Source organism: Stegostoma tigrinum, chromosome 36 (genome assembly GCF_030684315.1).
Source record: "Stegostoma tigrinum isolate sSteTig4 chromosome 36, sSteTig4.hap1, whole genome shotgun sequence".
NCBI lineage: Eukaryota > Metazoa > Chordata > Chondrichthyes > Orectolobiformes > Stegostomatidae > Stegostoma > Stegostoma tigrinum.
The window spans coordinates 986,886-1,002,618 of NC_081389.1; the positions used below are offsets into that span (position 1 = coordinate 986,886).

General features: G+C 46.4%; 1 protein-coding gene across 4 annotated transcripts in view; it reads left to right on the forward strand.

Moving 5' to 3' along the window:
* Positions 1-15,733, forward strand: part of ca12 (carbonic anhydrase XII) — a 56,975-nt gene that overhangs the window by 20,353 nt on the left and 20,889 nt on the right. For all 4 annotated transcript variants that reach the window (XM_059640163.1, XM_059640164.1, XM_059640165.1 and 1 more), the window contains 3 exons: positions 10,880-10,975; positions 11,066-11,129; positions 12,787-12,944. In XM_059640163.1, coding sequence (XP_059496146.1) covers positions 10,880-10,975; positions 11,066-11,129; positions 12,787-12,944 — 318 coding nt within the window. The remainder of the gene's footprint in view (positions 1-10,879; positions 10,976-11,065; positions 11,130-12,786; positions 12,945-15,733) is intronic.

Here is a 15,733-nt window from a genome sequence, read left to right on the forward strand (position 1 = left end):
GCTGGGGGTAGGACCCATTGGGTTGGCATTGGGGGTGAGATTTTTGGACTGGCAGTGGGCAGACAATAGACTGGCAACAGTGAGGGGACGTTAGGCTGGCCATAGGGGAACAGGGTTGGTCTGATGTTGAGGGAGGAGGTTTAGATTGATGTTGGGGGAGGGGGTTAGACTGGCAATGGGGAGATGGTGCTGACCCACATCAAATTCCAAAGGCTAAGATAACAAGGTATGGAGCTGGATGAACACAGCAGGCCAAGCAGCATCTTAGGAGCACAAAAGCTGACGTTTCGGGCCTAGACCCTTCATCAGAAAAGTGGAATGGGGAGAGGCCTCCCTAACCTGTTCTTCCTCTCACCTATCCCCTCCTCCCACCCCAACCCGCACCTCCATTTCCTACCTACTAACCTCATCCCACCCCCTTGACCTGTCCGTCCTCCCTGGACTGACCTATCCCCTCCCTACCTCCCCACCTACACTCTCCTCTCCACCAATCTTCCCGTCTATCCACCTTCAGTCCGCCTCCCCCCTCTCCCTATTTATTTCAGAATCCTCTCCCCATCCCCCTTTTCTGATGAAGGTTCTAGGCCTGAAACATCAGCTTTTGTGCTCCTAAGATGCTGCTTGGCCTGCTGTGTTCATCCAGCTCCACACTTTGTTATCTCGGATTCTCCAGCATCTGCAGTTCCCATTATCTCTGATCACAAATTCCAAAGGCTGCCCAGGTTAGCTACATCCTTTCTGCACATGCCCTGAAGCCTAAGGTAGAAAGTTCTGAAGGATGGCAATGACTCTGGGAGCCAGGACCGAAGCCCAGAAGGAGAAGTGAAGGCTTGGGAAGGAGGGGGAGCTGAGGGGGCAATCTTTGTCGATAGCAGCTAAATGGGCTGAGGGCTTTGTGAAAAATGTTGTCTTGCAGCCTATTTCTGTGGGCTGACACAGGCATTAACAGAAGGCAGTAAGTTCGTTCTGGAATGTGTGACCTACAGATGGAAATAAACTGAATCTGGTTTCTTCCTGAAATGTCAGGATAATTACTAGACAAATTAACCACAGGCTCGTGCTGCACTTTGAGTCTGTCAAACGTCTTCCATCTGTGTTGTAGCAAATTATCCTGTTCCGGATGCAAAGCTACCACACTGATCACTGCTGTGGTCTGCTCATTGTCAATTTTCTTGATGGTTTCCTTGGAATCAGGACTGAATGAAGAGGAATAAAAGCCCACTAGTCTTGAAAGAACAGCAGGGCTTCAGGCAGCTAGTCTTTGTTTGCTGTACATTATCTGCAAACTGATTGGATTTGGCTGCTTCAAACCACTTGGTCTTCAAATCAAGTTGTTTGTATTTAAGGAAGTGTCTGTAAGGGACGGATATTGAATCAGGGCCAGGTTGGTGTGCCCGGTGCCCTGAGCTCATTTTACACACATACTGTCTTGTAGTGATTTAAGTGAGAAACCTCAATCTTTGCTATATAGTTGGAGTCTATCAAAGCCAAAGGATCAAGTTGGGAAATGTAGCTAATGTGCTCTAGTAGGGCGATACATTACTGATCTATTACAGAATTATTATGTGCAGAAGGAGACCATTCAGTCCATTGCGTGTACACTAACTCTCCAGTGATTATTTTGACTTTGTGTATTTACTATTGCTCCTATTTAAATAATTATCAAATGCCTTTTTGAATGTTTCATTGATTCTGCCTCCAGCCACATCCAGGCATTCCATGGCTGAACAGCTGATTGTGTCAACATAGAATCATAGAGTTGTACAGCATGGAAACAGACCCTTTGGCCTAATTCACCCATGCTGACCAGATATCCTAAATTAATCTAGTCACATTTGTCAGCATTTGGCCCATATCCCTCTAAATCCTTTATATTCATACACCCATCCTGATGCTTTTTAAATATTGCAATTGTGCCAGGGTCGACCACTGCCTCAGGCAGCTCATTCCATACATGCACCACCCTCTGCTTGAAAGAGTTGGTCCTTTCATCCCTTTTAAATCATTTCCCTCTCACTTTAAATCTATGCTGTCTAATTTTGGACTGCTATACCCCGGGGAAAAGACCTTGCCTCTTCACTCTATCCATGTCCCTCATGATTTTATAAACTTCTATAAGGTCACCCCTCAGCCTCCAACTCTCCAGGGAAAATTGCCCCTACCTATAGATTAAATCCTGCAACCCTGGCAAAATCCTTTTAAGTACTTTCTGAACCCTTCTGAGTTTCACAACATCCTCCCTATGTGATGAGACCAAAATTGTGCACAATATTCCGAAATAGGGAGCCAACTGCTCCCTCCGCTCCAACCCTAACCTCACCATAAAAACCTCTGAGTTGGCAGGGGCAGTTGTAATATGGTGCACTGACCTCTACATCACTGAGGCCAAGCGCCAACTCTCCGACACCTCCTCCTATCGCGCCCTTGATCATGACCCCACCCCTGACCACCAAACCATCATCTCCCAGACCATCCACAACCTCATCACCTCAGGTGACCTCCCACCCACAGCCTCTGATCTCATCATTCCCTATTCTCACACTGCCCACTTCTACCTCCCTCCCAAAGTCCACAAACCTGACTGCCCTGGTTGACCCATTGTCTCCGCCTGCTCCTGCCCCACTGAACATTTATCTCTACCTATCTCAACTCCATTTTCTCCCCCAGGTCCAGGAACTCCCCACCTACATCTGTGACACCACCCATGTCCTCTACTTCTTCCAAAATTTCTGATTCCCTAATCCTCATTACCTAATCTTTACCATGGACGCCCAGTCCCTATACACCTGCATTCCTCATGCAGATGGCCTAAAAGCCCTCCACTTCTTCCTGTACCGCAGGCCCAACCCCTTCCACCGACACCCTCATCCACCTAGCCGAACTCGTCCTTACCCTCAACAACTTCTCCTTCAACTCCTCCCACTTCCTACAGACAAAGGGGGTGGCCATGGGTACTCACATGGGCCAAGCTATGCCTGCCTCTTTATAAGTTACATGGAACAATCCCTCTTCTGCAACTTCACTAGCCCCATTCCCCACATCTTCCTCCGTTATACTGATGACTATATCAGCGCCGCCTTGTGCTCTGACAAGGAGCTCGAACAATTCATCCACATCACTAACACCTTCCACCCCAACCTTAAGTTCACCTGGGCCATCTCTGACACTTCTCTCTCCTTCCTGGACCTCACTGTTTCTATCTCTGGAAACCACCTGGAAACTGATGTCTATTTCAAGTCTACTGTCTCCCACAGCTACCTAGAGTACACCTCCCCTCCCCCACCTTCCTGCAAAAATGCCATCCCCAATTATCTCAGATGTCTTTGTTTTCAAGGATCACAATTTCCTCTCCACAGTGGTTGAAAATGCCCTCGACGGCATCTATCGCATTTCCCGCAACTCATCCGTCAGATCCCCTCCCTGCAGTAACAACAAAGGCAGAATCCCCCTTGTCCTCATGTACCACCCCACCAACCTCCGGATTCAACGCATCATCCTCTGCCACTTCCGCCATCTGCAATCTGACCCCACTACCAAGAACATTTTTCCCTCCCCACCCTCACCTGCCTTCTGGAGGGATCACTCTCCCCGTGACTCCCTTGTTCACTCCACACTCCCCATTCGCCCCACCACCCCTGGCACTTTCCCCTGCAACCGCAGGAAGTGCTACACCTGCCCCTACACCTCCCCCCATCCCAGGCCCCAAGGAAACCTTCCACATCAAACAGATGTTCACCTGCACATCTGCCAATGTAATATCTTGTATCCGCTGTTCCCATTGTGGCCTCCTCTACCAAGCTTTGTGACAAATGGCTGCACCTCCCAGTCACGAACCATTTCAACTCCCCCTCCCACTCCTTGAACAATATGCCCATCCTGGGCCTCCTGCGGTGCCACAACTATGCCACCCAAGGGCTGCAGGAATGGTACCTCATATTTCGCTTGGGAACCCTGCAGCCTCAATGTGGACTTCACAGTCTTCAAAATCTCCCCTCCCCCCTACTGCATCCCAAAACCAGCCCAACTCGTCCCCACCCCTGATCTCATCGCAAAACAAATCCAACTCGTTCCCGCCTCCTTGTCTGTCTGTCTTTTCTCCCACCTATCCGCTCTTCCCACCTCACTGACCAACCACCAACCCCACTTCCTACCTACTAGCCTCACCCTCGCCTTCTTGACCTGTCCATCCTCCCTCCCTCTCATCCGCCTCTCCGTCCCAACTGACCAACCCCCATCCCAACTCCCTACCTACACTCACCTTTACTGGCTCCATCCCCACCTCCTTGACCTGTCTGTCTGCTCTCCACCTATCTGCTCCTCAATCTACCTTCCATCATCGCCTCCCCATCTCTCTATTTATCTCAGAGACCCCTTCCCACCCCCATTTCTGAAGAAGGGTCCAGACCCGAAACATCAGCTTTCCTGCTCCTCTGATGTTGCCTGGCCTGCTGTGTTCATCTAGCTCCACACCTTGTTATTTCAGACTCCAGCATCAGCAGCTCCTACTTTCTCTAACCAATATCCTAACAGCTGCAACATGACCCTCCCAACTCCTGTACTCGATGCATTGACCAATAAAAGCAAGCATACCAAATGCCTTCTTCACTATCCTGTCCACCTGCGACTCCACTTTCAAGGAACTATGACCCTGCGATAGGGTCTTTTTGTTCAGCAACACTCCCCAGTCCGTACCATTAAATGCATATAAGGGGTGTAATGGATGGCAGCTGTACGAAGGGCGATAAACTGCAGATAGTCAGGTAGATTCGTGTCATCCAGAAAAGGTAGGAGAGAGAGACAGGTAGTGCAGGAATCTCCTGTGGCTATCCCCAGTTCAAACAAGTATGCTGTTTTGGAAAACATGTGGGGTGATGGAGCATGGAAGCCAGGTTTCTGGTACCAAGACTAGCTGTAATGTGATAGCGGGATACATCAGGTTCCAAGCAATTGATTTGTGATAGGGGACTCACTAGTCAGGCAGGTGTTTCTGCAGCCAGCAGAGAGAAATCAGAATGAAATGTTGCCTCTCTGGTGCCAGGATCAAGGATACCCCTGAGAGGGTGCAGAATATTCTCAAAGGGGAGAGGAACCAAAGGGGTGGTCGTTTTACAGATTGGAACTAATGGCATAGGAAGAGAAAAGAATGAGGTTCTGAGGAAAGAATAAGGAAGTTAGGCGAGAATTTTGAAAAGTGGTTCTTGAAGGTAATAATATCGGGATTACTCCCAGTGCCAGGAGCTAGCGAGCGTAGGAATAGGAGGATAGAGTAGATGAATGCATTTGCTAAGGAGCTGTTGCAGGAGAAGGATTCACATTTCTGAATCATTGGAATCTCTTCTGGGATAGAAATGACCTGTATGAGAAAGACAGATTGCACCTAAATTGGAAGGGGAGATTTGATCGAGCTGCTCGGGGGGATTTAAATTAATAATAGATTGGTGGGGGGGAAGGGATGGTTTGCTGAGGGAGATCATGAGGAGAGAGATTGGTCTAAGACTGGCATTGTTAGGGAAAGGAGGACATCAAACATTCAGGGAAGGCAGGAACAAAGCTGAGAACGAGGTAGGACTGAGGCGAGGAGGCATGGTGACTCAGCGGCTAGCACTGCTGCCTCACAGCACCAGGGACCCGGGTTCGATTCCAGCCTTGGGTACCTGTCTGTGTGGAGTTTGCACATTCTTCCCGTATCTGTATGGGTTTCCTCTGGGTGTTCCTGTTTCCTCCCGCAGTCCAAAGATATGCAGGCTAGGTGGATTAGCCATGCTAAATTGCCTGTAGTGTTCAGGGATGTGTAGATTAGGTGAGTTACAGGGGGATGGGTCTGGGTGGGATGTTCTGATGGTCAGTGTGGACTTGTTGAGCCAAAGGACCTGTTTCCATATTGTAGGGATTCTATGATTCTCTGTCAATCTCTGTCAATTTGATTTATAAAAAAGAAACTGCATTTCTTTCAAGGCAAGAAGCCTAACAGAAAAGGCAAATGAACTCAGCACATGGCTGGGGAAATGGGACTGTGATATAGCAAATTACAGAGACATGGCTCAGGGATGGACGGGACAAGCAACTAAATGTCCCAGGGTATAGGTGCTACAGGAAGGATAGAAGGTGGGGCAGGGGAGGAGGGGAAGTAGTGTTTTTGATTATGGATAACATTATGGTCGTACGTAGGGAGTATGTCCAAGGAAGTTTATTTGGGTGGAACTGCGAAACGAGAAAGGGATGATCACCTTATTGGGATTGTACTATATTACCTCCTCCACACACCCCCCCCACCCCCAGTAGTCAGCAGGAAGTTGAGAAATAAATTAGTAAGATCTCAGTTACTGTAAGAATAATAGGGTAGTAATGGTAGTGGATTTTAACTTTCCAAACATAGACTGGGACTATCATGGTGTTAAGGGCTTGGATGGAGAGGAATTTGTTAAATATGTACTATAAGGTTTTCTGATTCAGTATATGAACGCACCCACTAGAGAAGGTGTAAAACTTGACCTACTCTTGGGAAATAAGGCACGGCAGGTGACTGAGGGCTCAGTGGGGGAGCACTTTGGGGCCAGTGACCATAATTCTGTTAGTTTTAAAATAGCAATGGAATAGGATAGATCGGGTTTAAAAGTTAAAGCTCTTACTTGGAGGAAGGCCAGTTTTGATGGTATTTGGCAAGAAATTTCAAAAGTTGATTGGGTGTTTGCAGCTAAAGGGACAGCTGGAAAATGGGAAGACTTCAAAAATGAGATAACCAAAGTCCAAGGACTGTGTGTTTTTAGGTTTTGGTCAGGAAATATAAACAAGTGTATGCCAGGCATAGACAGCGGAGATGGAGTACAAAGGCAGGAGGAGAATACTTGAGGGAAATCAGGAGGGCAGAGGAGGTGGTGCTGGATGTCTTAAAAATGCATAAAGGTAGGGAAATAGATAGCGACATCTTGAAAAATGTCCGTAAAGAGGAGGAGATGCTGTACGTTTTAAAATGCATACAGGTGAATAAAAGCCTGGGACCGGATCAGATGTACGTAGAACTCTGTGGGAAGCTCGGGAAATGATTGCTGGGCCCCTCGCTGAGATACCTGTATCATTGACAGCCACAGGTGAGGTGCCGGAAGACTGGAGGTTGGCTAACATGGTGCCACTATTTAAGAAAAGTGGTAAGGAAAAGCCAGGGGACTATAGACCAGTGAGCCTGACATCAGGGGTGGGCAAGCTGTTGGAGGGAATCCTGATGGGACAGATTTTACATGGTATTTGGAAAGGCAATGACTGATTAGGGATAGTCAGCATGGCTTTGTGTGTGGGAAATTGTGTCTCATTAACTTGATTAAGAGGATTGATGAGGGTACAGCAGTGGACGTGGTCTGTATGGACTTTAGTAAAGTGTTGGACAAGGTTCCTCATAATAGATTGGTTAGCAAGTTTAGATCACATGGGATACCGGGAGAACTAGCCATTTGGCTACTGAACTGTCTGGGAGGTAGAAAGCAGACGATGGTGGTGGATGGTTGCTATACACACTGGACGCCTGTGAACAGCGGTGTGCCACAAGAATCGGTGCTGGGTCCACTGCTTTTCATCATTTATGTAAAAGATTTGGATGTGAACATAGGAAGTATAGTTAGTAGGTTTGCAGATGACACCAAAGTTGGAGGTGTAGTGGACAGCGAGGAAGAATACTTCAGAGTACAAAAGGGTCTTGATTAGATGGGCCAATGGGCTGAGGAGTGGCAGATGGAGTTTAATTTAGATAAATGTGAGGTACTGCATTTTGGAAAGGCAAATCAGAACAGGAATTGTATGCTTATTGGTAAGGTCCTTGGGAGTGTTGCTGAACAAAGAGAATTGGAGTGCAGGTTCATAGTTCTTTGAAAGTAGATTCGCAAGTAGACATGATAGTGGAGAAGGTGTTTGCCTTTATTGGACAATGTATTGAGAATAGGAGTTGGAGGTCATGTTGTGGTTGTACAGTACATTAGTTAGGTCACTTTTGGAATACTGTGTACAATTTTGGTCACCCTGCTATGGGAAGGATGTTGTGAAAGTTGAAAGGGTTCAGAAAAGAATTACAAGGATTTTGCCAAGGTTGGAGGGTTTAAACTATAGGATGAAGCTTATAGAGATTTTAGAGGCTTATAAAATCATGAGGGGCATGCATGTGATAAATAAACAGGTGGGGCAGTCAAAAACTAGAGGAGCATAGGTTTAAGATGCAAGGGGAAAGATTTAAAAGGGACTTAAGGGGTGTCTTTTTCACACAGAGGGTGGTGCATGTATGGAATGAGCTACTAAAGGAATTGGCAGAGGCTGTAAATCTTAAAATGCATAGAGGTGGATAAATGCACCCTAGAACTCTGTGGGAAGCTAGGGAGGGATTGCGGGGCCCCTTGCTGAGATATTTGTGTTATCAATAGCCAGAGGTGATGTGCCAGTAGTCTGTAGGATGGCTAACGTGGTACACAAATTAAGAAAGGTAGTAAAGAAAAGCCAGGGGACTGTAGACCAACGGGTGCACGAATAGGATGGCTTTAGAGGGATATAGGTCAAATGCTAGCAAATGGGACTAGATTAATTTAGGGTATCTGGTTGGCATGGATGAGTTGGACCGAATGTTCAGTTTCCGTGGTGTACATCTCTATGACTCTGAGTCCTTTACAAAATGCACCTCACATTTATCTAAATTAAACTCCATCTGCCATTCATTGGCCCATCTGATCAAAGTCCCATCGTACGCTGAGATAACCTTCTTCACTGTCCCACTGCACATCCAATTCTGGTGTCATCAGTAAAGTACTTACCATACCTCTTACGCTCACTTCCAAATTATTCACATAAATGATGAAAAGCAGTGGACCCAGCACCGATCCTTGTGGTGCACCGCTGGTCTCAGGCCTCCAGTCTGAAAAGCAATCTTCCAGCATCACCCCCCCCCCCGGCTTTAACCTTTAAGCAAGTTGTTTCTCTTGCATTGCATTTGCTATTTTAAAGCAGTCCTTTTCAATTTTAATCCAATTACTAGTGGGAACAATTTCTCCTTATCTGCTCTGTTCAGAGCTCTCTTGATTTTGAAAATTTCTGAGGTATCCTCTCAGCCTCCTCTCTAAGGAGAAAAGTCCCAGCCTTATGAGGTCTTATGAGGAAAGGCTGAGGGCCTTGGGGCTGTTTTTGTTAGAGAAAAGAAGGTTAAGAGGTGACTTAATAGAGACATACAAGATGATCAGAGGATTGGATAGGGTGGACAGTGAAAGCCTTTTTCCTCGGATGGTGATGGCTCGCACAAGAGGACATAACTTTAAATTGAGGGGTGATGAGTATAGGATGGATGTCAGAGGTAGGTTTTTTACTCAGAGAGTAGTAAGGGTGTGGAATGCCCTGCCTGCAACAGTAGTAGACTCGCCAAGTTTAAGGGCATTTAAATGGTCATTGGATAAACATATGGATGGTAATGGAATAGCGTAGGTTAGATGGGCTTTAGATTGGTTTTACAGGTCGGCACAACATTGAGGGCCAAGGTGCCTGTACTGCGCTGTAATGTTCTATGTTCTCCAATCTATCCTTTTAACTGAAGGTTCTCATATTTTAGTAGTAATGCTTACACAGTCCTCCTGATGAGTTTATTCCTTGCTGGGATGCACTTCCACAGGTATTAGCATTTTGTCCAAATGCCTGCAGATTCTTGGTTGGCAGATTACTCAAATGGGGGTGGTATTGAGACTGTGATGGTTGCTAAACAGTGGCCCAGATGCAAGAATTAGGTGTGAGGTCTATGGAAAAGAATGAATATCCCATGTACAGAATAATTCAGAGCAGATGTGGCAATTATCATGTTTGTGGCACTGCAGAGAATCTTGAAAGAGTGAGTTGGGCCCTGGCTGGAACGTGCAATGCGTACTAAGAGAACAAAGATCAGAGTTAGGGTCAGAGAGGTTTCTTCACGCAGTGTTTTATCTTGAGATGTACGGTGCCAACAGCCAGAGCAAACTCCTTCAGAGATTGAAGGTCTGTACTATATGAGATATGTATTAATTTGGAAAAACTAAATTAAATCTGACCTGTATCCACTGTACCCGGTGTGGCTTCCTCTACATTGGGGAAACCAAGCGGAGGCTTGGGGACCGCTTTGCAGAACACCTCCGCTCAGTTCGCAACAAACAACTGCACCTCCCAGTCGCAAACCATTTCCACTCCCCCTCCCATTCTTTAGATGACATGTCCATCATGGGCCTCCTGCAGTGCCTCAATGATGCCACCCGAAGGTTGCAGGAACAGCAACTCATATTCCGCTTGGGAACCCTGCAGCCTAATGGTATCATTGTGGACTTCGCCAGCTTCAAAATCTCCCCTTCCCCCACCGCATCCCAAAACCAGCCCAGCTCTTCCCCCCCCCACCCACTGCATCCCAAAACCAGTCCAACCTGTCTCTGCCTCCCTAACCTGTTCTTCCTCTCACCCATCCCTTCCTCCCACCCCAAGCCGCACCCCCATCTACCTACTAACCTCATCCCACCTCCTTGACCTGTCCGCCTTCCCTGGACTGACCTATCCCCACCCTACTTCCCCACCTATACTCTCTCCACCTATCTTCTTTACTCTCCATCTTCGGTCCGCCTCCCCCTCTCTCCCTACTTATTTCAGAACCCTCACCCCATCCCCCTCTCTGATGAAGGGTCTAGGCCCGAAACGTCAGCTGTTGTGCTCCTGAGATGCTGCTTGGCCTGCTGTGTTCATCCAGCCTCACATTTTATTATCTTATTATTGTTCGAAGGAAATAGGTTTCCGACAGGAATATGTTAGAAGTCTTATGGAGCTCAATGCATGTAACTAGACAAATAAGATTATCAAAAAAAAGTGCAGTGACCAATGACCTCTCACCTCTACTTTATCAATCTAGTTACATATTGTCCACTATAACTCTGAGAAGTACAACGATATTTCCATAGCACAAGACAAGGTCGATGGACTGGCTGTTCTGGGAATTCTAATTGAGGTACTTACTTGAAGCACTCAAGATATTCATTCATAAGTTAGACCTGTAATGATGACAACTCTCTAAATGAATATCTTTTCTCTGTTTCAGGTTGGATCCTTCAATGCTGCTTATGAACAGATATTTTCTCATTTAACAGAAATCCAGTTTAAAGGTAAGAAGGATTAACATCCAATAAACTGGAATCTCGTATGATAATCCGTGGTTTACTTTTCACTGAGCAAAATAACATGAAGGTGAAAACAACCTTGAAGATGGCCAGAATGTTCACCAGACCGATTCCTGGCATGGCAGGTCTGCCAAATAAGGAGAGATTGGGTCTGCTGGTCTGGAAGAATGAGATGGGATCTGGTTAAAATGTGAGGACTTCTGACAGATTGGATGCAGGGGTGACATTTTCTCTGAACATCCAGAATAAAAGGCCACAGCCTTAGGATATGTAGAAAGCTATTTTAGATTGAGTTGAGAAATATCTTCACTGAGGTGGGCGAACTGTACCACTAAGATTGTGGTGGAATAGTCGTTGCATGTCTTTATGAAAGAAATAGATTTGTAGAGGTTAAAGGTGTCAGGTATAGGGAGACAGTGGGAGTATGGTATTGAGGTAGTGGATCAACCATGATCATGGTGAATGACAGAGTGAGCATGATGGGCAGAATGGCCATTTTCTGTTTCTATATCTTCCAAGATAAGTTACAAAGACAAGCGAGGCACTGAACAGGAGTTTGAGAGCTGGCAGAAAAACAGGTGAAGAGAAGAATTTTGAGGATGAGTTTGGTGTGGAATTCCAGGTCGGTCAGGCAAATTGCAGGGGCTTGAGAAAGGCTGGGAGGCTCAGGTTGATGTGGGCCATGACCAACCTCTCAAAGCCCTTAATTATTATGAAGGTCAGAGCCACAGGCCTGTTGCATGTGCTTTCTTTAGTACTGGGCTGATGGTGGTCTTTTTGAAGCAGGTGGGGACTTTGGCTTGTAGAAGGAAGAACTTGTAGGTGTCACAGAATACATCCACCAGTTGGCCCGCACAGGATCTGAGTGCATGACTAGGATCTCTGTCTGTACCTGTTGCTTTAATGGGTTGACCCTCAGGAAGACCGACCTGACGTCTGCAGCAGTGACAGAGGGAACAGGTGTGTCTGGGGCTGTGTCGCTGTGTTGCCTCTACTGCCCGGACTCTCTCTTCCCCCAGTTTCTAAGCAACCCATGGAGGAGCAGCTCAACAGTAGTGACCTTCTGTTCAGACCAACTCTGACTAACTCCCTTAGGCCCTGTGGTCTTGGTCTTGATCTGACTCCCCACGCAGGCATATTTATTGTCATTAAAATGTCTGGGTTCTACAGCTATTAAAAAAATGACTTGAATAGAGAATGTGTAGTCCATGCTGCTTGTGTTCCTGTACTTTGAGGGTTAGGCTCTGGGAATTGGAGCTGTCAACCTCATGCCAGTGCCAAAACATTCAGTGCAGCCTTCCCAAAAAGGGAATTTGTGTTTCTTTGCATAATGATTACATTTGATTTAGTGTGAAGAGCTTTGGGACAATGTGCAATACTGTAGAAATGTACTGATTTCTGCTGTCTATTTCAGCATTTCAGTCGAGATTTGAACATGATAGACCATGGTTCATCATTTTTTGCTGTTTCTGAGGTATCGCAGCTCTGGGTTTCTAATGCTTTATCGTAGGAGTGGGACCTGGCAGGGTTCCTCTCAGAGCCTGGTGTTGTAGTCTGTTAAAGAACTTTCCAAAAAGGCATGATCCGTGTGTAGTATTTACTAGCCAGTAGTCTCGGAGCAGGTTTCTCTGTATTTTTACAGGTAAAGAGATCAAGATCCCTGGTTTTAATATTAATGATCTTCTCCCTCGGGAACTGGATGAATACTTTCGTTATAATGGATCCTTGACCACCCCTCCGTGTTACCCCAGTGTGATGTGGACAGTTTTCAGGAAACCAGTGCAAATTTCTAGCGAGCAGGTAGGTGCAAAGAACTTTTGTGAAACAAGGGAATCTGTTTTTTCCATTATGCTTGTATTTGTTTCACTTATCTCTTGCACTTCCAATATGAGAGTTCACTTGCGATGGCCAGTTCTTGTACCCTCTGACCTGAGCTTGCCCAGGAAGTAACCAATGCCAGCACGTGCACAACAGGTTAATGTAACAGCAATGATACCAACTGCTCTTGCCCCTCATCCCACCTCAAAGCCAGTTCCCTGGAGTCTGGCCAAACCCTTATATCTATAAGAGTGAACCCTTTGATTTGGATCTTATGATTAAAAAACATAGAAAATAAGGGCAGCAGTAGGCCACTCCACCCTTCAAGCCTGCTACACCATCCAATATGATGACTGTTCATCCAACTCAGTGCCCGTTTCCACTTTCTTCCCCTTGCCGTTTTATCCCTTTATCCCTGAAAACTGTATCCAACTCCTGTTGAAAACACTCAGTGTTTTGGCCTCAACTGCTTTCTGTAGCAGAAAATACATTCAGTCACTAATCTCTGCATGAAGAAATGTCTCCTCATCTCAATCCCAAAATGACCTACCCCGTACACTTAGACTGTGACCCCTTGTTCGGGATATTTGGTCATCGGGAATGTTTTTCCTGTGGCTGCCCTGCCTATTCCTGTTTGAATTTTATAGGTTTCCCTGAGATGTCCCTGATCCTTCTAAACTCCAATGAATATAGTCCTAACTGATCTAGTCTCTCTTTATGACGACATCTGTCAGGCCTGCCATTCCAAGAATCAGTCTGGTAGATCCATAGCCAGAACATTCATCCTCAGGCAACGAGATCAAATACAGTACTCCAGGCATGGTCTCACCAAGGCCCCTGTACAATTGCAGCAGGATATCCCGAGCCTTGTGCTCAAATCCTGTCACTATTTTCTCAGGTGGCACAGTAGTTGGCATCCCAGGTTCGATTCCAGGCTTTGGCCACTGTCAGTTTCGAGTTTATACATTCTCCACGTGTTTGCGTGGATTTCCTCTGGGTGATCCCGTTTCGTCCCAAAGTCCAAAGATCTGCAGGGAATGTGGATTAACCCTGCTAAATTGCTTCATTGTGTCCAGGCATGTGCTGGCTAGCTGGATTAGCTAGATAAAAATCCCATGTATGGTTTATTGGAGGGGGGCTGGGTGGTGGGGAGTTTGGATGGGATGCACTTTGGAGGGTCAGTGAAACTCAATGAGCTGAATGGCCTCTTTGAAGAGTCTGTCTTGGGATTCTATGAACACCGTCATAACATCAGCTTCCTTTGGTACCTGCGTGCTTACTTTCATCAACTGTTGTACAAGGAAACCCAGCCCTCATTGCACGGTTCCCTGTATCAATGAATTGATTTGATTGATTTGGTTTATTGTCATGTGCACATAAGCATAGCGAAAAGTTCAGCTTGCAAGCAGTACAGGCAAATCATAGCAAACAAGGACATAGAGATTATAGGGTGCTTGTACAGAGTGAGGCATACAGGTTACGCCACACAGGAGGTGTACAAGGCAAAATCAACACGAACAAGATCAACATTATTTGAAATTAGTGAGTTCATTCCTCAGTCCAATAACAGCAGAGAAAAAGCTATTCCTGAGCCTGTTGGTGCATGTGATCAAGCTGCTGTATCTTACGCCTGACAGAAGAGGTTGTGGGAGAACATCACTTGAATGGGAGGAGTCATTGATGTTGGCAGCCTTTCCATAGCAACAGGAAGTGTAAATGGAGTCCATAGACGGAAGGTTGGCTTCTGTGATGGTCTGGGCTGTGCACACAACCTTCTGCATTTCTTATGGTTCCAGGCAGACCAGTTGTCGTACCAGGCTGTTATGCGCCTGGACAATATCTGTAGAAGCTGGAGAGGGACCTTATGGACATGCCAAATTTCCTGAGCTGCCTGAGGAAGAAGAGATGTTGTGCCTTCTTGACTGTTACATCTACGTGGAAACCTAGGGCCGGTGGTCAGTTACCATCACTCCTTGAACTTAGTCCTCTTGACCTTCTCAACCTCCATCCTGTTGATGTAGTTGGAGGTGTGTTCCCATCCTTTCTGTCTGAAGTTAGTGATCATTTCTTTTGTTTTGCTGATGTTGAAACAGACGTTGTTATTGTTGCACCATGACACCAACTCCTCTTTCTCCGTCCTGTATATTGATTCATCATTGTTTGATATCTGACATACCATCATGGTGTCATCAGCAAACCTATAGATAGCATTCTGTTGGAATTTAGCTACACAGTCATTGGTGTAGGGGGAGAATAGTAGGGGGCTGAGAACACATCCTTGCAGGGCTCCAGTGTTGAGGATTATCATGAAGGCTATCTTCACTGATTGCAATCTATAGCCAGAAAGCTAAGGATCCATTTGCAGAAGGTGGAGCCAAGACCGAGGTGTTGGAGTTTTGAGATCCACCTGGAGGGGATAATGGTGTTGAAGGCAGAACTGTAGTCGATGAGCAGGTGTCCTTGTTGCCCAGATATTCCAGAAATGAGTGCAGGGCTAGGAAATGGCATCTGCTGTGGACCTGTTACCTTGGTAGGCAAATTGCAGGGGGTTGAGACAGGCTGGGAGGCTCAAGTTGATGTGGGCCATGACCAGCCTCTCAAAGCCCTTAATTATTAAGAAGGTCAGAGCCACAGGCCTGTTGCATGTGCTTTCTTTGGTACCAGGTTGATGGTGGTCTTCTTGAAGCAGGTGGGGACTTTGGCTTGTAGGAGGAAGAAGTTGTAGATGTCATAGAATACATCCACCAGTTGGCCCGCACAGGATCCGAGTG